Genomic DNA, 21,917 nt, shown 5'->3' with positions numbered 1-21,917 from the left:
CACACACACACACACACACACACACACACACACACACACACACACACACACACACACACACACACACACACACACACACACACACACACAATTAATAAATGATGGCAAGAAAGTGAAATAATAAATAATTGCTGGTGAGCAAACAATTGATTTCATGCTATAAAACTGCATAGAAAAAAGTGGTTAGGATTTTGAAATTGCAGAAACTTAATATTGTGTCCCCATTATTGATAATGAATCTATTTGTATCCTAAAACCTAACCGCTTGAATTAAACTGTCTTCCTACCTCTAGAAAAGTATTTCCAAAACACGGCCTGCACACTGGAAGTAAAGCATTTCAACCTCCGCACATGTTTGTATTGTGCTTTTACGAGCTTGTGCTTCTGCTCTTGATGGCTGGTTTTAAGAAAACAGCGGCTTGCTCAGAAACATTCACAACTCTGAAAATCCTTCAGGGAAGAGAGTGACATGTTGGAAATGATGTAGTTCAATTTTAGAAGTAAACCATGTGAACAACATTGCAGAGGAGCTCAAAAGGCTCTCATACAGTGGCACTTTTTTTTCACACTTACATCGTTATGAAAAACGGCGAGGGAAGCAGGAATACAGCAGACACGAAAAACCTGGGGGGGCTTTTAAGGGGGTACTAAGGAGGTTGAATCAATGACGATACAAATAGGCCAATGTGTCCACACTTGTGCTGTTTGCTGCATGACACAAGAACCTCAGTGGTGGGGCTCGTCTCTGCAGAAGACACAGACATGGACTTTTTCTTTTAATCCACAATCAAGACACACAAACTGTATTCAAAATATTCAACTAAACAACAAAATTGCATGTTCAGTCAGGCAGATTGAGGCCAATTTGGGCCCCTTTGTAATTAGAGAGAACCGTGGGCCTGGGGCAGCCACCCCCCTGTGACCCTTTAACTACAGCACAGCCTCTGTGAGTGCTACGCTGCCCTAACAGGCTGTGTAGAGGTGGCTGATGTTGAGTTATAGACCTACTGTATTTCACAGCAGACGTATTTGATCCAGCAGTTCCAGTAAGTGCCCCGGTAAGTCATGAAAGTGAGCCAGTACGCACGATGCCAGGACATTGTAAATAACCCCCACCCAGATGGAATGCACTTGTTTTTAATGTTATTAAATACTCCTGTGCGTTTCCTGTCTTGTCATGCTGAAATGTCTGCTGTGAAAATACTCATTTGCGGTGTAAGGTGAAGAAGAAACCTGCTGGAGTGTGTTTCACCCTATTGACCACTGGAGAGCAGAACAGAGCTACACTTGAACTGCAAGTCTGGGGTTTCTTTTGGAAAGCAAGATGGAGTTTATGTTTTTGCATTCCAGAAATCAGCACTCCTCGACATATTTGTGGAAAGGGGCAGAGACAATAAGACTAAAGCCACATGCATAGAAGGATTGCTATGTGCTTACTAATACTTGTAAGCCATAAACAGTTTTGTGGACGATGTTTTGTGAAACAACGGATCTAAATAACCTCTGACCTCTGTACAGCGGTTCAATTCACAGGTGTAGCTTTTACACAAGAGGACAGTTTTTTTGTTTTCACATGAAGTTACAATGGCTGTGGTATTGTAGTTTGACAGAAAGACAATTCAGATGACTCTTTAGGGGGTTGATGCCTTGTCTTGATAAAATGAAAAAATAATGACAACTCAGAAGGAATGTGTTTGTATTGTGTATTTTAGATAATTGAGATTAAGGCCTTCAATATTATTGGCCACTATATCTTGATATCAATATTATGGATCACAGTTCACCTGTGCAAATAAAATAAGTCCAATTTTACATCTCTTTTTGAGCATGATATCTTGAATGAGAGCATGCATTCCATTTCTGATAACATTTTGTTTCAGTCAGTCAATCAGTCTGATCAATCAAAAAAAAGTGTGGTCACTTTTTTGCTCAGTGAGCAGCAAGAAATGAGTCTTAGAAAGTGAAGTATTACAGGGAGTTGCAACAAAGATGAATTAAAGTTTTCTGTTTAAGAAGAATCTCAACTCCACCTTAACTCGGGCGAGTCCTGCTCCTTACTGCGGTGACCAACACATCTTCCAGTCTCCACGCTGCTTTATCAGTAACAGATGGTTGTCACCATGACAAGCAGCAGTTCCTAGTGTGGGTGGGGCAACAGAGAACTGCAAATGCAGACACTATGTTGTACAAGAATAATATGCAGGGCTACTATGTTCACTGTCTGTTAGGGGGAAAAAGAGGATTGGATTAATGTCTGATTGCAGCTCGGACGTATTTACCTTATTGAGGGTTAGAATTTGAGTTTGACACACTATGTTCTGCTCGTCTATAGTCCCAATTTACAGACGAGCTGATGTTGTGATAACAGTAAACATATCCTGGGTCCCACCTAATGGACCAGCTGCTAGTGCCCTGTAATCAGTAGTTGTTTTTTGTGGTTGGAAAATCAGCTTAATGTTATAAAAACCATGTACAATCCCTTTTCTCACCTTAAAATCATTTTATCCGCTTAAGTAATGTCAGTGGACACTGGGGTGTCATTTTCTGACTTGTGTCACTGAGTATAATGATCAGCAGGATTGGTAGGAGTAATTTGTAAATAGAAAAAAAAAAGAACAGTAGTAGTGAAAGTTATGGTAGTCTTAGAAAAGGTTGCAGTAGTAACAGGAGGACTATTAGAGTAATAAGTACAGATGTATAGAAGTAGTGAAAATAGTCAAGAGTTGTGTTGATAGTAGCAGTAACATCAGCAGAATACATTTTAGTAAGCGTTTAGTTAAAAAACAAAGTCGTAAGAGGACGAGTAGTAGCAAAAGTTGCAATAGTATTGTCAGATATAGAAGTCAGAGATACTCAAGTCTTAGAGCAAGAGTCCAAGTCAAGTCTCAAGTCACCCGTGGTTATAATGAATGTTGTATCACCTGCTGTGCACTATCCAGGCTGCTTATAATACTGCACAGCTACTGTATAAGGAATTCTGTAACTGTGTAACCTGTTTTTCACAGAGCACAACCATGTAATGTGCAATGCAATTAAATGACAGCTTAAACTACTGTAAGTCGCCCCCAGACTCTCAGACCCAGTGTAACGTTATAACTTTACATGATCAACAATAAAGCTGTAACCTGTTTGCAGCCAACATTAATAATTAATGTGATGGCAGCCAGCGGGACGTAAAAGGATTACGTGAATCAACCACCACAAGTATGGCAAGTAAACTAATGCTCATTCATCTTTTCATAATGAACCTGTCGGACCTAACCTACCGTAGGTCGTAGCTAAAGCAAGAAGCAAGCTAACGTTAGATGGCCAATGCTGAGCTAAACTTGTTTACTAACCACAGCTTACTAACCTATTTTGCGTTCAGAGCTTCTTTGTTTGGGTCTTGTATGAAGTTTTAAAGCCAAAGTTTATGATGAATGTTGAGATCTGGCTTTTTGGTTTTGTTTGCAGAAGGGACTTTGCAGGAGATAATACTACATGTAGGGCCCTATGATTGAGGCCCTATGATGAAGAGTTTTTTTCATAGAGGGGCAGGGCTCAGCGCCTTCTCCACACACTCCTTAAAGACCTCGTGGCTGTATGGACAGAATCAGATATTCCATTGGAATGAGATTAGTGAGATTAGTCTCTGTCCCACTTATTACCATGTTTCGAGCAGCAATTTAATATCCTGCAATACATTTATTGTGAATTGTCCCCATAAACCATTGCACATACATTCTGAATATTTCTATATGCATATTTGCATGATACATTAAATTAAGAGAAGACAAACTGGCAGTTCAAAGCCAGACGAAGACGACTTTAGGGACTAAAGTGATGAAAGAACTTGGACTTTAAGATAATTGGGGAAACGCATACTGGATTTTTAAAGCATTGCCTTGGAAGTCAGAGAGCGTCATTATATGTACCTGACTACTGGGTGAAATGTTCAACCCACCTGTGACATTTTGTGTTTCCAAGATTTAAAGTTTAAGCTGCACAGACTCTTTTTAGCAGAGAAAAATTAGAAGAAACTGCTGGGGATCCAAATAAAATAGGGACCTTAAAAAATAACAGCGTTTGAAGAAAGACTTGTGGAGATATAGATGTTAATTGAATTAGCATTCTGAAAAATATAGAGTGACTGACTTCTGAATTGACCATAGGTTGTAGTGAGGCAAACATTTGTTACATAGACAAAACAAAAAAGCTGCAGCAGTAAACTTGCCAGGACAGACAGAGGAAACATAATTAAACTTTCAGCTTCTATAATCCATGTTTAGATGCTCAGATGGAGCTCATCATTGATCAGGAGGACGGCTGGGTTGGTCCAGCTGCATGTCACGCCTCCTTTTAAATGTCACAGTGGCTGAAAAGACTTGTGCAAAGGATACACCGGTGGAAGGAATCCCTTCAAGATGGCGCACTGAGATTGATTTCTGGGTCACAGGCTAAAGGCGCAAGGCTCGAGGAGGCACAAATCTGGGAAATGAGAAAGGCCTAGGGACTAACGAGCAGGGCGGAAGCAACACAGGTGACGTTGAAGAGACTAATGAGACAAAGGCAGGCAGAGAGACAGCAGGGGAAAACTAACTAACAGGTTGCAAAACACAAGAAAAGAATCTAACTGGAACTCAAAACACAGAACAGACAAGACAGACCAAGTAACTGAGAAACACTGGCAACTCCACAAGACAGAAGAGTCTAAGAGAACTAAGAGAACAGAACAGGCTAACACAGAATGATCATAACCAAAGAAATATTTAAACCGATGTAAACTGACATCAAACAGACAGGAACCAGTCATGTCAGTGGGGAAACTAATAACAATCACCAGGCAGAAACGGAATTAAACAAGAACTAAGGCAGGCACAGATCATATCAAAATAAGACAGAATGGATCAGAGTAATAAATATAACAAACTAAACAAGAACACAAGCGACAGAACGGGACCAAGAAGAAATGGCGGATAACTAAACTAAACAGATCAGACAGGCAGTGATCAGAATAAACCAACACAGACCGTGTGTGTATACACACACACTGACGACAGACAGAGCTGAAACCCAAAACAATTAAATAACCGATATAGAACAGACTAACTGAGAACTAACTAAACAGAGCAGACAGGCACACAGTGTGACAGAATTGTTTTCATTCACCACATGATTGCACACTCTCTAAAGACAAAATGTGCTTAAAACGTGCATAAAAACAAGACAGATTTAAATGGAAAACATGGATTTCATAGGGACTATGGATAACAAGCTGCTGACTGGAGGTCATGGTTCGATTCAATCAGTTTGTCTTGTGGTTTGCATGTACTGCTGCCGATACAAATTGTATTTTAACATGACATGCAAATGGGCCCAGAGCCAAGGAAAAAAGGATTGCATATGGTTGTAGTGGAAAGATACTTGCAGAATGCCCTGCAACTTAACGAAAACACTCCCTACTCCTCTGGGAAGCGATCTGTGGAGTCTCTCTGCGGGTCCAGTGTACAGCAGGGACATGTACTGCTATTGTGGTGAGGTGTAATCCGAGCGTGTCGACCTAGTTTTTGGGAGTCATGGTATGCGAGACAGTCAAGGTCAGTAGAGGAGAGGACAAAGTTGTCTCATGTTCTAATCTCCACTGTATCAATAACATCAACAGTACAGAGGACAGTAGATAACTGAGTCTCAATGTTGCAAAGATATCTTCTTGTTGTTCTCTGAATAACTGATTGGTAGAACTCAATAATAATTCAGCCTGCTTCCAGTTAATAATAACAATAATAATAACCATTTATGTAGCACTTATCAAACAAACGTACAAAGTGCTTTACAAAAGATAAACACAGGTTGAAAAAGGGCATGTAACACCACTATAAATATAAAATACATGAGGACAATGTAAGATACTAAATACAAATGAAAAAGAAATGGAAATCACAAGTAAGTAAAATAGATTGACTGTAAACATAAGGCTAGAATAAATAGCAGCTTTATATGACTAAAAGAAACACCGTCAGATAAACAGGCAACTCAGGTAAAATCAGGATATGCCTTCCAAAAGTGTGTTTTGAAAGAAGACACTGAGTCTGAGAGCCTTACTTCCTCGGGCAGGTTGTTCCAGAGCCTCGGGGCCCTGACAGAAAAGGCTCTGTCCCCTTTAGTTCTAAGCCTAGACACAAGAAGAGACAGAAGTTCAAATTTCACAGAGGTTCATAAGGAGTTAAAAGGTCCAATATATAAGCAGGAGCCAAGCCACGGAAAGTAATCAATAAAATCAATCCAGTAGAGCAGCTGAAATTTGTACAGTGTGTAGACATTTTTAAGGTTTTATGATTAAGACAAGAGAAAAGGCTGTTACAATGATCAAGACGTGAGTAAATAAGAGCGTGGACAACAATTTCCGCATCTCTAACACTTAGAATAGACCTGATTTTAGCAATGTTTCTGAACTGATTAAAACAAGACTGGACAAGTTTAGTTACGTCAGAGACAATTTAAAGGAGACATGCCACTCAATCACATCCTCAATACAACTCAATGGGGAAAGCCAGTAATGGCAAATATGGTGGTTATCCCGCCCCTCCTGCTAGAATGCCAATCGTTTAACAGCTTTTAACAGCCAAAGCGGGAAACATATTTCAACCAGTCGTGTGGTTCCACTGTTACTTCTACTGCGCATGTGCGGAAGTGATGACGCATACGTAATAGAAGTATAATCGGTCGGGAAAATCAGATTTTAATGCTGATTATATTTATATAGTTTTTATGCCCCGGTGACCAGTATAAGTGCAGTTCTGGTTCTCTCCCCATTCATTTAGATAGGAGCCTGGTCTGGTCCAAAATAGCTGACCAGAAGAGTTGCGAAGATGGCTGCCAAGTGGCACAACTTTGGTTACGTGTTGCTTAAAATATAAATTACTGTCAAATAAAACACAGAGATTTATAGCAGCAGGCTTGATGTGTTGCGACAGGTGACCAATAGATGGCAGTATTTTATTTGCAAGGTGTTTGGGACCAATAACAATAATTGCGGTTTTGTTGTTGTTTAGTTAAATAACGTTATTTGACATCCAGTCTTTTATATCTACAGCAGTCCTGTAGGGAATTTAGAATATTCAGGTCAGTGGGCTTCACAGGAATGTACAATTGTGTATCATCAGCGTAACAGTGGAAAGAAATACCATGTCTGCGAATCACTTCACCCTGGGGGGGCATATATATATCGATTAGAAAATTTGACCAAGAACTGACCCTTGAGGCACACCATAATTAATAAGAGAGAATGGTGACTTAAAATTATTAATCGAAACACAAAACTATAACCTATTTGACAAGTAAGAAAGCTGTGAATGTACAGAGGCTCAGTGCATCTCATTTCCCATATTTTTTTCCCTTGCTTCTCTCTCTTTTTTAACATTATTTTCTAACATGTCCTTCACAGTCATCTGAAGTAAGATCATTTACTGGTTACTGATGTCATTGGTTGTTGTAGTGACTCTCAATTTTATTTGAGTGGATTTAGACAAGTCCCAAACATTCTGGCCTCAACTTGAAATCTATTTTATTGGATTTGTTCTCAAGGCCAAATAATGAAATATTTCCATTTGGCTTTGTTGAAGCCTATTTGCAAAGGTTTACATACACTGGACAACTACATAAAAAGCTTGTAGCCTATGTACTGACAACTTTTTTTATTTCAACTCAAGGTACCGTAATCAAGAAAAACTACTGTGTAACAGAGAAGAGTCAGTGAACTGGCTCACTAATTTCAATTACATATCAATGTTCAAATGTTTCAAATCAAGTTTGAAAAAAGGTTGGTGGTCCCTTCTTTTCCGCTACGTAGCCAAGATGGCGACCACTGAAGGTGAGAAGCGTGCAGCGTTCCACTCTCAATTTTTTGACAGTTATGAGTGCGCCATCTGGGTACTCATAACGCACTTGTTTGTGTGAATGCACTTATGCACTCAAAATAGCAAGTGTAAGTATTATAATATGTGTGTTTTTATTGTTAATAAAATAAACTTTTCATTTCTTCTTTCAAAAGTTTCAGCCTCACAAAGATGTAATCTTACAGATTCAGTCAATTCGACAGCCTCAGAGCCATGCAAAGGCTTTAACACAAGAAACTGCTCAACCTGAATACTTGTGTGTGTATTTAATTAAAATATAATGGACATGTTCAGACTCAACCAGAATGTAAAGATTCAGCAGTTTGCCGTGCCTGTTTCTACATGTGTACACATCTGTGTGACCTAAATACTAAAGCAGCAGCAGAAACATAAGGATAAGACACTCTATGTTACAAACAGGGTTCTCCACGCATCTTCCAGCAAAATGCAGCTGAATGAGGTGCTTTTCACCTCGAGAACAGAACATTTCAGAGGACCAAAGGTGACTGGAGCACACTGATTAATTCACAGCTTGTAATGGTCTGCACCATTAAAAGCTGTAAATGAATCACCTTTTGTCCTCTGACACTGTATATTACCTCTACATGTGTGTGTGCGTTCATTCGCATGAATGTGAGGCATGTCCATTAGCTGCGTTTGTCATGTGTAACTGTCCATTGTAAGACCAAACAGCCTGACGCTCCACTGAACCTTGACTCTCACGACCTTTCATGTGCCATCAAGCTATTTTCTGCGTGTGTGTGTGTGTGTGTGTTTGCGGGGGGGATGGGTTGTGTGTTTTAAAATGTGTGTGCTCAGCAGTAGTAGTGCCGAAGCGGGTCCACCCTCTGATTGATTTTAAAGGCTTCTTTTTCAAGGGGTCAAAGGTCACATTACTGGAACAAAGGTAGATTACAAATGTCACTTTTCTTCCACTGGCCCCATTCAGTGTCTATTTATACTGGCCTGTGTGTGTTTGTGTGTTGATGTGGCTCAGCTGAAACTGAAAAATGATGTGGTTTCGGGGTGTGTGTGTGTGTGTGTGTATGTATGTATATACTGTATGTATGTATGTATGAGCTCTCTGTACAGTGGGAGGGGTTATGTTGTCTAATCTTTTTTTGAGCATCACCCCCTCCCTCCCTGACTGTTGCTGTGGATATATAAGCCCTCTGCAGCCACACAATCTTTTCCTCACTCTTGTATTAGCTGAGACAGCAGATCCGAGGTAAGGGGTGTGTGTGTGTGTGTGTGTGTGTGTGTGTGTATATAACTGGTTATACTTCAGACTGTAGCCATTGGTGGTTCATAGTGATTCTAAAAAAACAAAACAATGCTGCATAATGCTGCAAATCCTTGCTCTAAAAGGTAACAAAATCCTCCTGAATGTTTTCTGCTGGTGTTAGGATGCTTTACCTTTAGCCTCAGGATTTGCTGCTCGGAATGTTAAACCAGAAATTCAAGCTTTTCCCAATCTCCTTATTTTAGTAGATTGTAGTATTGTGACCTGCTGTTGCTAAGACGACTGTGTCTGTTGAATTGTTATATTAATTGTTATATAGCTATAAATACATTTAAAAAACGAGGCACAGGAATGTCTGCCAGCATCACATTTAGTGTCTTGACAGTATAGTTGTATTTAATTGTCGATAGGATAACAGTATTTCATTTTTTCAGAATATTCCCTTCGCTTAAAGGACGAGTAGGTTTGAATTTTACTGCCGTCTTGGGAGCACACCATTACAGCACGTATTTCTTCATACCTACAGTACATGTTTGTGACTTTGTACAGGCAAATTAGATAGATCGTCTCTATGGCAACCCATACAAAACGCGGGTCAATCATGTAAATTTAAAAACAAATGACACACAAAGTTTTTACTGAACAGAAAAGAAGTTTAGGATGTTGTTTTAGGTCTTTGAGTACTTAGATTAGTGTGTCTGTGTGTTTGTGTATAGGTAAGGGGCTTATCAGAGACTAAGCTGGAACTAATAAAGTTTTATATTTAGTTTGTGTTCTGGGTGTCATGTTACTGTAGGATCAGAGTGATTTATGAGCTGCTATGAAGCCTGATGCGGATTATGTAAGACTGGTGGAAGTTATGCTGAATGTGGGTGTGTGTTTTGGGGGCGGGGAGGTTGCTATGTGGGTGTATTTGTGTGTTTTAGTTAATTTTATAGTTAATTATTAATTTTTTTATTTTTCATGAGCACAGTGTACATCTACTATATATATTATTATATCTGGATCTGTGTATGTATGTATTGATAGATATTAAACGTTAATAGATATCGGCACTCTTTAAAAAAGAAATTCATCAAAAGCAGTATAAACAAAATAAAATGATTTATCTTTACTGAATGGTCACATATTATCTGCCAATTAATTACAACAAAATATTTTTATCTTGTAATAAGAGTATTTACAAAACATTTCCTGTCAAAATATTTTCGTATTGTATTACACATAACTATGTCACAAACAGCTTTACATACTCCTCCTTACTCATGAAATAATAGGTATTTTGTTACTTAACCGTCTAATTTACCACTCATTCCCTGCCTGGCTGTCAGACAGAAGCTGAGGTTGTTGTTGCAGGTTTTGCTGCGGTTGACTGTCCAGGTGTGGCTCACTTCTGTCTGCACACAGTCAGCTGATCCAGTTGCAGCGGTCATACCTGAGTCAAACACTTCAGCGAAATCCACAAGGGCTTTTAAGCGGTGGAAGCCTGGACTGTATTGAAAGTCTTTCTTCAAGAGAGCGTGAATCATAGCAATGATGCACTTTATACTCACCTTCTTCCTTCATCTGTCATTGGTCCCTCTGTACTTGTTCATGTAAACCCAGCAGAAAGAGTTAAAGCAGGAGCATGCAAGATTTCTGATATGTAAAAATGTGTCCCTCTTATCAGCCTTAAGCACTAACTGGTGGAGGGAAACATACGGGCTCAGCGAGTGATCAATCAAACGTTCAGAGCTAAATAAAAACTGGCCTCTAAAATAACAGATATTTAGTTTTCTGACGTGTATATTAAGGTGACAAACTTCATAATCTCTCGCTACTTGGTTCCACCAAACTCAGAAGTTGACTAGTTTGTTGTTGATCTGCAGGGGGACTTATTCTGCTGTTTGTGACACTGTCGGTGTGTTCACAAACAATTTAACATACGGAATAAACAGAAAACTTTAAAGTGTAATGAGAAGCTTTGAGAACAGACCTGTCCGTTTTGCACTTCAGGCAGAACCGATGATGAATATTGAAGTTAAAAGAAGGGCTGAAGTTCACCTCCTCTCTGCGGGGTATTACTGTGGCTGTTTGTGTGTTCATTCAGCTTGTTATACTACACCGACAGATTCCAAACATCAGCTGTTTCATGACCCTGAAACCCAGGAGCGTGTGTGTGTGTGTGTGTGTGTGTGTGTGTGTGTCTGGACCTTGAAAACTGTGTGTTCAAGTACACTGAAGGCGGTGTTAAAGGAAAATGTCATAAATTCTAGTTTGACATGTCGTCCTCATACCCTTCAACACAAGGTTTCTCACGTACTTACTCCCAAGTCTAACTTTAATCCAAAACCGCCCTCAACACACAAATCTCCACTCTGTGCTGTCCTTTTCCTCCTCCTTCTTTTCATACCAGAGCTGTAGCATAGATAACCTGGGCAAAGGGCAATGTGTTGTGGTTAGACCCGAAGCATCTGTTCAGGAGGGGATGTAGTCACGCTGATCAAATACCGTTCATGCTCGGTTTTCATCTTTGTCAAGTCTATTATAGAGGATTGTTTAATTAAACATCTCTCTCTCTCTCTTTCCTTCCAGATGCCTCAGTTTGAGAAGACGACGGTCCACATGAGGGACCCTGAGAGGGTGGAGCAGATCATCTGTGGCCTCATCAAAGGAGGAGCTTCCAAACTACAGGTGGAACATTTTGTGCCGATATCGTCCTATCAGTCAGTGTGCTAGGTGAAACAGCGCCACCTGGTGGTACTAACAATCACTAGCCTGTGGCAAAAATAGTCTTACTTTCTAGAGACAAACATCCTTTGTTTCTTCCAGTGCCTCTTAAAAGATGTAGTGTGTCTGACTCATGTATTTCTCTGGTACAAACAACGTTTTTTTTTTTGGCTCTGTTGTAGATCATCACAGACTTCGACATGACGTTAAGCAAGTTCGCTGTCAACGGCAAACGCTGTCCGACATGTCACAGTAAGTACAACAAGGAAACAGCATAGGACATTTTTTTTAGCATCAAGTTTAAGTGTTAAAGCTTTTTGTAATTTAAATTCTTTCATTTCCCCATTTAAGTGTGGTTTTCTTGCCTGTTTGAAACATGTGTGCGTCATTCTCCTCCTTTGTGCAGATATCATCGATAACTGCAAGCTGGTGACAGAAGACTGCAGGCAGAAGCTGCTGCAGCTGAAGAATAAATATTATCCCATTGAGATCGACCCTCAACTCACCATGGAGGAGAAATACCCTTTCATGGTCGAGTGGTAAGACACGGCACACAAACCTACACACACAAACACATTTTCTTTTATATATATATATAAATATATGTATACTCTTTTATTTTATATGTAAGTATTGAATGTGTTCATGCACAGGCTGATTTCCCCCATATAGACAATTTGTGTTTCCTCTAAACATCTACATTTAGTGAAAATGTAAATTTCATGTGTGAATTTCATTTCATTGTCTCAAGAAACTTACATGTACATTTTATGTATGTAAATATAATATATATTGTATCGTATGTTTGCAGGTATTTCAAGTCTCACACACTACTTGTGGAGCAGCGGTTAGAGAAAGACAAACTGCCAGAGGTGGTGAGAGAGTCTGACGCTGCACTCAGGTACGTGTTCCTCCTCTCTCTCCTGGACACTCAGAACATCATAGGGTTACTACAGTTTACTGTTGCATTATGGGTATTTAACACAACTGAGTGAAGAGGTTGGGGCTCAAGTGTCTAAACAAAAAACACCTCAGTGACACACTTGTTAGTGATATAAAAAAAAAACATTATTTACATTTACTATCCATTAATAAACAAAATGTGATTAAGTTAAACTCATTAAGTATTTCAATAAACCAGTATTTTATACAGTCCAAAAAATGGCCTTTAGATTGTTCAGACTATGACCAGACGAGAGTAGAGTAGCAGACATAAACATATAAATTATCAGTAATACTTAAAGAAAAGAAAAGATAATAAAATGTTTTTACCGTAGCTCACAAATGCCAGTATGCTTTACCTCTGTCTGCTGAAATACACTTAACATCCTAAGAAAAAAAGATTGTTGAAGATTTGCCACTACTTTCAAAGTGTATACCTCATGTACTTTGTTTACCACAACAGTACAACCCTTTCTGTGTCTACTTGTTATCAGGGAAGGCTTCGAGCAGTTCTTTGACCGCCTGCAGCAGCACAACGTGCCTGTCTTCATCTTCTCCGCTGGCCTGGGCGACGTCTTGGAAGAAATCATTCGCCAGGCCGGAGTCTACCACCCCAACGTCAAGGTCGTCTCCAACTTCATGGACTTTGACGACAACGTGAGTCTCGCAGGAAAGACAGACACAGACTCCCCTGTTCTTTCGCTTGTGTTACAGCTCAGCCGCATGACTAAAGAAACATAATGGCTCACCGTGCTGGTTGGCTCTGCTCTTTATGTCACAGGGCATCCTGAAGGGTTTCAAAGGCGAGCTGATTCATGTGTACAACAAACACGATGGCGCCCTGCGGAACACGGAGTACTTCAAACAGGTGAAGGAAAACAGCAACATCATCCTAATGGGTGACTCACTAGGGGACCTCAGCATGGCCGACGGGGTGCCCAACGTGGAGAACATCCTCAAGATCGGCTTCCTCAATGACAAGGTACAGCCATGACACATGACCATGCATCCTAAAACATACAGAAAATGTCCTTGAACATTGAGTTGATAGAGTTCACCATCTTAGAAATAGTCAACAAACTGAGGTCACGGGGGGAGGTGATATTTGAGATGCGCTTGGAATAATCAAAAAGCTCCTAAGTACCATTTGAAAGCTGAAAACTTTATTTGTGCACTATTTCTGCTGGTGATTTGTGACATGAACTGTAAAGCCACTCCTGACAGTTTTCCTCTGGTCTCACTCTGCAGGTGGAAGAGCGACTAGACAAATATCTGGACTCTTATGACATCGTCCTGGTGAAGGACGAAACTCTGGAAGTGCCCAATGCCATCCTCCAGAAGGTTCTATAACTCCCCCAAGTCCACTCCCATCAGCCCTTTCCAGCCATGGACGTGTCCGACTTCTAACACAAATTAAAACTTTTGTCGCTGGTCTAGAGTGGTCACTTTTTAAGTCCTCCACTCGCTCTGGATCCCACCTGGGTCGTCTTATGACTCTGTACCCCCCCTCCAACCCGCTGTAAAATCCTTTTAAAAAGACATTTTAAATCTCCTGAATGAACTGTTTTAAAAGTCCACACAGCAGCATCAGCTTGTCTCTAGTCTGTTTTGTTTGTTTGAACCGTTCTGATGTTCTCTGCAAGTCGTTTTATGATAAAAGAATAACCCAAAATGAGATGAAAAAAAACTTTCACCCATGTTTATAATTTGCACATTGTTGTTACCATTGGTATTCATAGGATTCTATTGATATGGTAGTATCTGTATACTATAAAGCAGGCACCACAGACGGACACAGTGTTTTCTTAGAGATAGCCAGCATGCCTGTCACCACAGTTACACTAACTATGTGACTCAAAAATTTAAATGTGTTGCTGAGTGACAGCAGCAATATAATAACCACCAATGCCATATTTGTTTAAGACAAATAATTCAGATTGTCAACATGAAACATGTTTAGAGGAAACGCACTTTAAATTGTCTGCATGGGGGAATCAGCCTGTACATGAACACACACACATGTGGTAGTAGTTTAAATTTGTGGATGTAGGAACACAAGAAAAGCCATGTTTACATAAGATTTTTCTTTCTAATGAGCGCATTTGGTATCATATCAACAGACAGAAGGAGAAGCAGCTCTGTACTTTAGAATCACGGCAAATGCCCGTTTTAATTTGTGAGGTTCTCTGCATAGCTGACTCAACAATCATGTGTTCTCCATGCCAGTGTTCAGCTCACCATTTCAGTAAACAGAAGGAAGCTCGATAAAACCCAGCAGAAGGCTTTATTTAATTACCTTTTATTATGTGGTTAAAATCAAACCATCTCTAAAATATTCATTGTTTTTTGGGGGAGTTTCAAATCTAAAATGTCATAGTTTCTGTTTGTCGCAACATGTTGTGTTGAATGTTCTCTTTGACTTCGTGTTTTTAAATGTGCTGCTATCACCTGCATGTTGCCTTTTCTTAAGTCGTTATGTCGAAGAAATGGGAGATATATATATATATCAATAAAATGGGGAATAATGTCATACTGTTTATGTGGGCGTTATATGAAATGTATAGTTTCACTGCATTTGGAGAGATCTCCAAAGGTATAGAGCAGTGTGTTGTATTTTTATAAGCAGATGGCTTTGTCTTTTCTTTGATGGTGTGATTTAAAAATCCAATAAAATGTAATTTTGTGAGCCATGACTGGATCAGACTGGATAGAAATCTGGACTAACGTGGACCTCCTAACAGTTCTGAGTGCTCTGGGTGTGATGGTATTTGAAGGCGCAATTTACAATTTTGTTTGTTGTACAATATCATTTCCTTTTATTAATTAATTGACAATTCTTCAAACTACAGAGCACGACTGAATAATGTCAAAATTTACAGGATATTTGCATAAATGCCAAGAAGTACTTTGATTTAACTAAATTAATCAAAAACACACATTCCCATCTGGATATTAAATGTAAATGTTTTATTTCACTGTTTTCCAGAAATGTACTAAATCACAATATATCAATTGCTATCAATGCAAAACATAATATGCAATTCCTTATCTAAAATTACTGTACAAATACTGTGATAAAGATTTGATCCGTATCACCTAGAACAGGATGAATGTAAAACTTTCACTCAAGCTGTCAGATAGTCCGCAAAATGAGAAGTTTAAAGTCAAGTAGTTGTAGCTCAAAAAAGGTGTTTGTATTTACCGATATGTAGAATAACTGAGATGATGATCTGTGTATGCATGAGGTTGAAGATCAGTGATGTTCAGCAGCCAGTTTGCTTGGGTGGGGTCATGAACTTTTAGGGGAACTGTTGCTAAAACAGTGTCAAAAATTGTAAACATGTGTTAGTTTAAAGTTAAAACCATAGACTGTATATAAAAAGGTTAAGACACAGTTGAGTTTTTCATTTAATGCAGTCTTAATGGTTATGGCACATGATTTGGCTGCAGTGCCACAAACGTCCTGCAGATGGCGCTCAGTGGCAAGAACATTTTCTGAAGAAGTTGCAAGAAAAAACTGACCAACGTGGCATCATTTTAAGTCTCAAACTGTCGGTTAACTCTTTTCATTCTCGTGGCTCGTTGGTCTAGGGGTATGATTCTCGCTTAGGGTGCGAGAGGTCCCGGGTTCAAATCCCGGACGAGCCCAATGTTTTGCTAAAAGGTAAATCTAAGCTAGTTCTGAAAGAATAGAAAACTATAAACTATAATTCATTAAAGAAACTTTTACTCGTTAGTTTCTCTTCCCTGAGATTTAGTCCTTGCAGTCAAAACCTTACTCTCTTACTACCTAACCCTTACTTCTTTGCCTAGGTATTTACACCACTGATGTGATATGTGCCATTAGCTCTTTCTAGTATTTACTGCTGCTCTTACTAGTATGTATTGTCAGTTGTAGATCTTGATGCTCAATCGATGCTTGTATGTTGTTCCTCAAATGTAAGTCACTTTGGATAAAAGCGACTGCCTGATCACAACTTGATTACATATAGGATATTTATTACTGAAATGACAGATTCTGTAAATGTTGGGTAATGTGTATAGTGAACTGCAATTGGTCTTATACAGTACTGTAGCATACTGCTTTAGCACTTCTAAGGCGATTTGAAACATGTATCTTGTATTGTTTGTTATTGGATTTACTGATAGTTAAAACATGGGGAGAGTTGTAACAACACCAATTCCACCAAATACAGATAAGATAGGAGTTAGATGATCATTTCAGTATTTTCCTACTTCCTCCCCAATCAGGCATGGTGGTTATCAAGTCTGGAAACAGGTATAATCAGAATATATAGAGAAAAAACTGATTTTGACGTAAGAAAGTAAAGTTTTTGACCAGGACTATTTTTTGTTTAATATCTATACTATTGCAGATAGAATTGTTTGACTTTTTTCCTTTCTAATTTAAAACCACTATGGTAATACAGCTAGCTAATCATTGGCTGACAGGGGTGGGGTGGGTTGTAACACCTCTTTAAAAAGTGTTACAACCATCCTCTGTACATAAAACTAGGGACTTTCCTGATTTTAATATTTTCCAGATTGCCCTATGCAGTCATTTGTTGTGAACATATGTGGGTACTTTGTATAAACATTTGAGAACTCTAGCTACAAAATTCAGTGAGTTAAAGTTACTGCAGCAAAAAGTGTTACAACCATACCCGGTCTCCCTTATGTTGTGTTTGGTGATTAAACCATACTTATGACATTTCATGAGAAACTGATATTTTGAATCAATAGTGGTGAGATCAAATGTGGTGTGAGTCGTTTACACTCCAAATGAATGCACAATGGCAAGTGTTAAAAGAGAAACTGGCTTTTACAAGTGTATGCGTTTGGAGTTTTTTTGAGAGTTATGAAATTTTACCACACACTTATATTATACTTATACAGGCTACTTCTACTTATATAGTAGATAATAGTATCAAAGTGGCTGTAAAAACTGTAGAATGGATGTTAAATAGATATTTTGAGATTTTAGTCTACATTAAGACTACAGGTCAATTGCTGAGGTAGTTTTTTTTAAGAGAATTATTTCTGACATAATAACATCCCATCAGCAGTCCAGTGTAGTCCGATGACATGAATATCAACTACACCCTTTAAGTGATGCACCAAGTCACCTGAGGAAATTCCTTGTTTGTGTAAATCTACTTTGCAACAAAGCTGATTCCACACCACGGGATATTCCTTGTACAAGCATAATTTTTGGTATATATTTGTGATAAAGGTAAGGTCCTGAAGTTATCTGGTTGAAATTGAGTTCATTACTTGAGAGAACCTCTCGCCTTTGCTGAGAAAAAGATGATGATGACGATGATGAGGAGGAGGATTTTGAAATGAGAGCACCAATGCAGGGTTGGTAGAAGTTGAGTCTCCTGCAGTACAGTAAAGCGCCTGTAGATGGCACTCAGACACCAGAAAATCTAAAGTAGGACTAAAACAAAGAGCAGAACTATTCTGACAACATGACATGTGCAACGTACATCCATCCAGAAACACATGGTACAAATTCTTTATATCTGGCTCGTTGGTCTAGGGGTATGATTCTCGCTTTGGGTGCGAGAGGTCTCGGGTTCAAATCCCGGACGAGCCCGTGTCTTTTCAATATGAAGGGTAAAACATATAATTAAATGTCAAACCACACATCATCTGCTAAATGTTCACCTATCAGCCTTTGCATGCCACAGAAACAGTAGTGAAACTTCACATAATTCATGTACTGCTACTGCTTTTATCATTTCAATATAGACTACTGGCCGTCCCAAATGTATCTCTATTGGATTGAGATCTGGTGACTGTGGAGGCCATTGGAGTACAGTGTCCGGACGAGCCCTTAAATTTTCAACATACAAAAGGAAACATATAATTACGTGTAATTAGTTCCTCCCCAACACTGTTTGTAGGAGCGCACCACTGCAGGGTTTGTGTAAGTTGAGTCTCCTGCTGTACAATAAAGAGCCTGTAGATGGCACTCAGACACCAGAACATGGAACGCAGTGCTTTGTAAATCATAGAAAAGCAGAAATCTTCTGGTAACGTGGCAATGTACAGTGAACTCTGAAAGTTGTGGAAAAACCTATACTGCATGTGGCTCGTTGGTCTAGGGGTATGATTCTCGCTTAGGGTGCGAGAGGTCCCGGGTTCAAATCCCGGACGAGCCCTGAAGTTTTTAAAATTAAAACATGTTCATTAAACAATAATCCACTTAATAATATCAAAATGTTCACTTACGTTCGTTTACCAGCCAAAAAAACTCATTAATAAAGACAAAAAACTGCGAAACGCCAGGTCATAGATCACTGCCATTTCTCAGATGATGCTGCAGTTTTAAAACTTTCATATCTTTGGACATTATTACTTCTACAAGTTGAGTTAAAGTTTAATTTTTACATGTGAATTGATATAATAGATTGGAATTGAGACAGCATATGGCTTTATTTCATGTTTAATCAAAAATATATCTGCAAGTCTTTTAAAAAGTCCTTAGTTACTCACAGCTGGAAATAAGTAATTGAGAAAAGGCCATAGCACCAGCGCATGGAGGGAAAACCTCCAAACACACATTTTAGTCTGCATTTAGACTGCATTGCATTTACTGAGACAGTTATCTAAGAGAACTATGAAATAAACTACATCCGTCAGTCCCAATGTAGTCCTATGACAGGACTTTTGCAGGAGAGCACCACTACACCCACTGGTTGGTAGAAGTTGAAAGTGCTGCAGTACAATAAATCGCCTGTAGATGGCACCCAGACACCAGAAAATCTATAGCAGTACCTTGTAACTCTGAGAAGAGCATAATGTTCAGTCAACGTGGCATGTACACTGTACAAGTTTGAAACTCATAGTAAAAACTGAGAATGAAACGGCTCGTTGGTCTAGGGGTATGATTCTCGCTTAGGGTGCGAGAGGTCCCGGGTTCAAATCCCGGACGAGCCCTTAACTTTTCTATATCAAGAGCAGAACATACAATTAAACAGCAAACCACATAATAGTTTTTTTTTTTTTACAATTGCTAACAAGCATCTACCTAAATGTCAGTTGCTTTTTTTAAACTCTTAACACAGAAACACACCTACCTCACACAATTAGCCAAATAGCACATTTTCTGCTCAAAAAACCATTTTGTTCTTTAAACACCAACTCTACATTTTACAATATAAAAAAAAAACGTTCTCTACCTACACAAACTCTATCAAATCCCAGCAAACCTGACTCAAAATCAAATCATTCTGTCAAAACCAAACACTAGCACAGATCAATAAATCATAGTACAACAACTTTCTCAATACAAACAGTCGATGGCATTATTAAAACTGCATTGCTTTTCATGTTCCAGTTCTACATGCATACAGTAGACAATGTGAAATCCATTGTTTTTTGCAATTCAGTTTCTTTTTACTGTAAACCACCCTACATTTTTGGCTTGAGGGTCGAATGTGTGCATTTTCGGCAACAAGCTATGTAAAAGTAAATGAGTCATCTTTACTTTTTAGAATGTACAGTAGAAAAAAAATATAAGTGAATGAATTACAGAAGTAAATTCTTTATTAGCAACATGAAATTACAGCCAGTAATCAACAAATAATCCACCTTTGTGGCTTTTGGTTCAACATGTGAAAAAATACTGTCAGAACAGGGATGTCCTGCTCTGATGGCAATCAGTAATTGAGATAAGGCCATAGCAACAGTGCATGGAGGCAAACCTTCCATACACATTTTGGCATTTTAGTCATTTAGACTGCATTGCATTTACTGAGACAGTTATCTAAGAGAACTATGAAATAAACTACATCCATCAGTCCCGATGTAGTCCTGACAAGACTCACTTACACTATTCCATCCCCTGGGATTTTCAATTACATTACATTCCCTTGTGCATATGTATTTTGTAAATACTTTTTTGTGATAATGAATGAATCTCTTGCCTTTGCAGAAAAAAAGACGATGATTTTTGTAAGACAGCGCCACTGCAGGGTTTGTATAATTGGAGTCTCCTGTAGTACAATAAAGAGTCTGTAGATGGCACTCAGACACCAGAAAATCTAAAGCAGTGCATTGTAACTAAAAAAACATTAAAACAACGTGGAATGTACAGTACATCTGAAAAACACTGTGGTATTGGACATATACAGTGAGGAAAATAAGTATTTGAACACCCTTCTATTTTGCAAGTTCTCCCACTTAGAAATCATGGAGGGGTCTGAAATGGTCATCGTAGGTGCATGTCCACTGTGAGAGACATAATCTAAAAAAAAAAAATCCAGAAATCACAATGTATGATTTTTTAACTATTTATTTGTATGATACAGCTGCAAATAAGTATTTGAACACCTGAGAAAATCAATGTTAATATTTGGTACAGCAGCCTTTGTTTGCAATTACAGAGGTCAAAGGTTTCCTGTAGTTTTTCACCAGGTTTGCACACACTGCAGGAGGGATTTTGGCCCACTCCTCCACACAGATCTTCTCTAGATCAGTCAGGTTTCTGGGCTGTCGCTGAGAAACACGGAGTTTGAGCTCCCTCCAACGATTCTCTATTGGGTTTAGGTCTGGAGACTGGCTAGGCCACGCCAGAACCTTGATATGCTTCTTACAGAGCCACTCCTTGGTTATCCTGGCTGTGTGCTTCGGGTCATTGTCATGTTGGAAGACCCGGCCTCGACCTATCTTCAATGCTCTAACTGAGGGAAGGAGGTTGTTCCCCAAAATCTCGCAATACATGGCCCCGGTCATCCTCTCCTTAATACAGTGCAGTCGCCCTGTCCCATGTGCAGAAAAACACCCCCAAAGCATGATGCTACCACCCCCATGCTTCACAGTAGGGATGGTGTTCTTGGGATGGTACTCATCATTCTTCTTCCTCCAAACACGGTTAGTGGAATTATGACCAAAAAGTTCTATTTTGGTCTCATCTGACCACATGACTTTCTCCCATGACTCCTCTGGATCATCCAAATGGTCATTGGCAAACTGAAGACGGGCTTGGACATGAGCTGGTTTAAGCAGGGGAACCTTCCGTGCCATGCGTGATTTCAAACCATGACGTCTTAGTGTATTACCAACAGTAACCTTGGAAACGGTGGTCCCAGCTCTTTTCAGGTCATTGACCAGCTCCTCCCGTGTAGTTCTGGGCTGATTTC

At 39.2% G+C, this 21,917-nt stretch overlaps 1 protein-coding gene and 4 non-coding genes across 5 annotated transcripts in view; all 5 read left to right on the top strand.

Annotated features, from left to right (window-relative positions):
- The window catches only part of nt5c3a (5'-nucleotidase, cytosolic IIIA), a 19,181-nt gene extending 3,723 nt beyond the window's left edge, over positions 1 to 15,458 (top strand). The window contains exons 2-9 of the mRNA XM_046044654.1: positions 9,096 to 9,102; positions 11,692 to 11,790; positions 12,009 to 12,078; positions 12,233 to 12,365; positions 12,638 to 12,727; positions 13,263 to 13,425; positions 13,550 to 13,750; positions 14,017 to 15,458. Of these exons, the coding sequence (XP_045900610.1) occupies positions 11,692 to 11,790; positions 12,009 to 12,078; positions 12,233 to 12,365; positions 12,638 to 12,727; positions 13,263 to 13,425; positions 13,550 to 13,750; positions 14,017 to 14,118 (858 nt within the window). The 5' untranslated portion in view covers positions 9,096 to 9,102 and the 3' untranslated portion in view covers positions 14,119 to 15,458. The remainder of the gene's footprint in view (positions 1 to 9,095; positions 9,103 to 11,691; positions 11,791 to 12,008; positions 12,079 to 12,232; positions 12,366 to 12,637; positions 12,728 to 13,262; positions 13,426 to 13,549; positions 13,751 to 14,016) is intronic.
- Positions 15,459 to 16,344: 886 nt separating this feature from the next.
- trnap-agg lies at positions 16,345 to 16,416 on the top strand. Its single transcript has one exon. It is a non-coding gene; the product is annotated as a tRNA-Pro (tRNA).
- Positions 16,417 to 18,295: 1,879 nt separating this feature from the next.
- trnap-ugg lies at positions 18,296 to 18,367 on the top strand. The gene has a single exon. It is a non-coding gene; the product is annotated as a tRNA-Pro (tRNA).
- Positions 18,368 to 18,863: 496 nt separating this feature from the next.
- trnap-agg lies at positions 18,864 to 18,935 on the top strand. Its single transcript has one exon. It is a non-coding gene; the product is annotated as a tRNA-Pro (tRNA).
- Positions 18,936 to 19,641: 706 nt separating this feature from the next.
- trnap-agg lies at positions 19,642 to 19,713 on the top strand. Its single transcript has one exon. It is a non-coding gene; the product is annotated as a tRNA-Pro (tRNA).
- The last annotated feature ends 2,204 nt before the right edge of the window (positions 19,714 to 21,917 follow it).

This window comes from Micropterus dolomieu, linkage group LG03 (assembly GCF_021292245.1).
Source record: "Micropterus dolomieu isolate WLL.071019.BEF.003 ecotype Adirondacks linkage group LG03, ASM2129224v1, whole genome shotgun sequence".
Taxonomy (NCBI): domain Eukaryota; kingdom Metazoa; phylum Chordata; class Actinopteri; order Centrarchiformes; family Centrarchidae; genus Micropterus; species Micropterus dolomieu.
The sequence above is the reverse complement of the archived record's forward strand: the minus strand, read 5'-3'. Positions and strand labels throughout refer to the sequence as shown.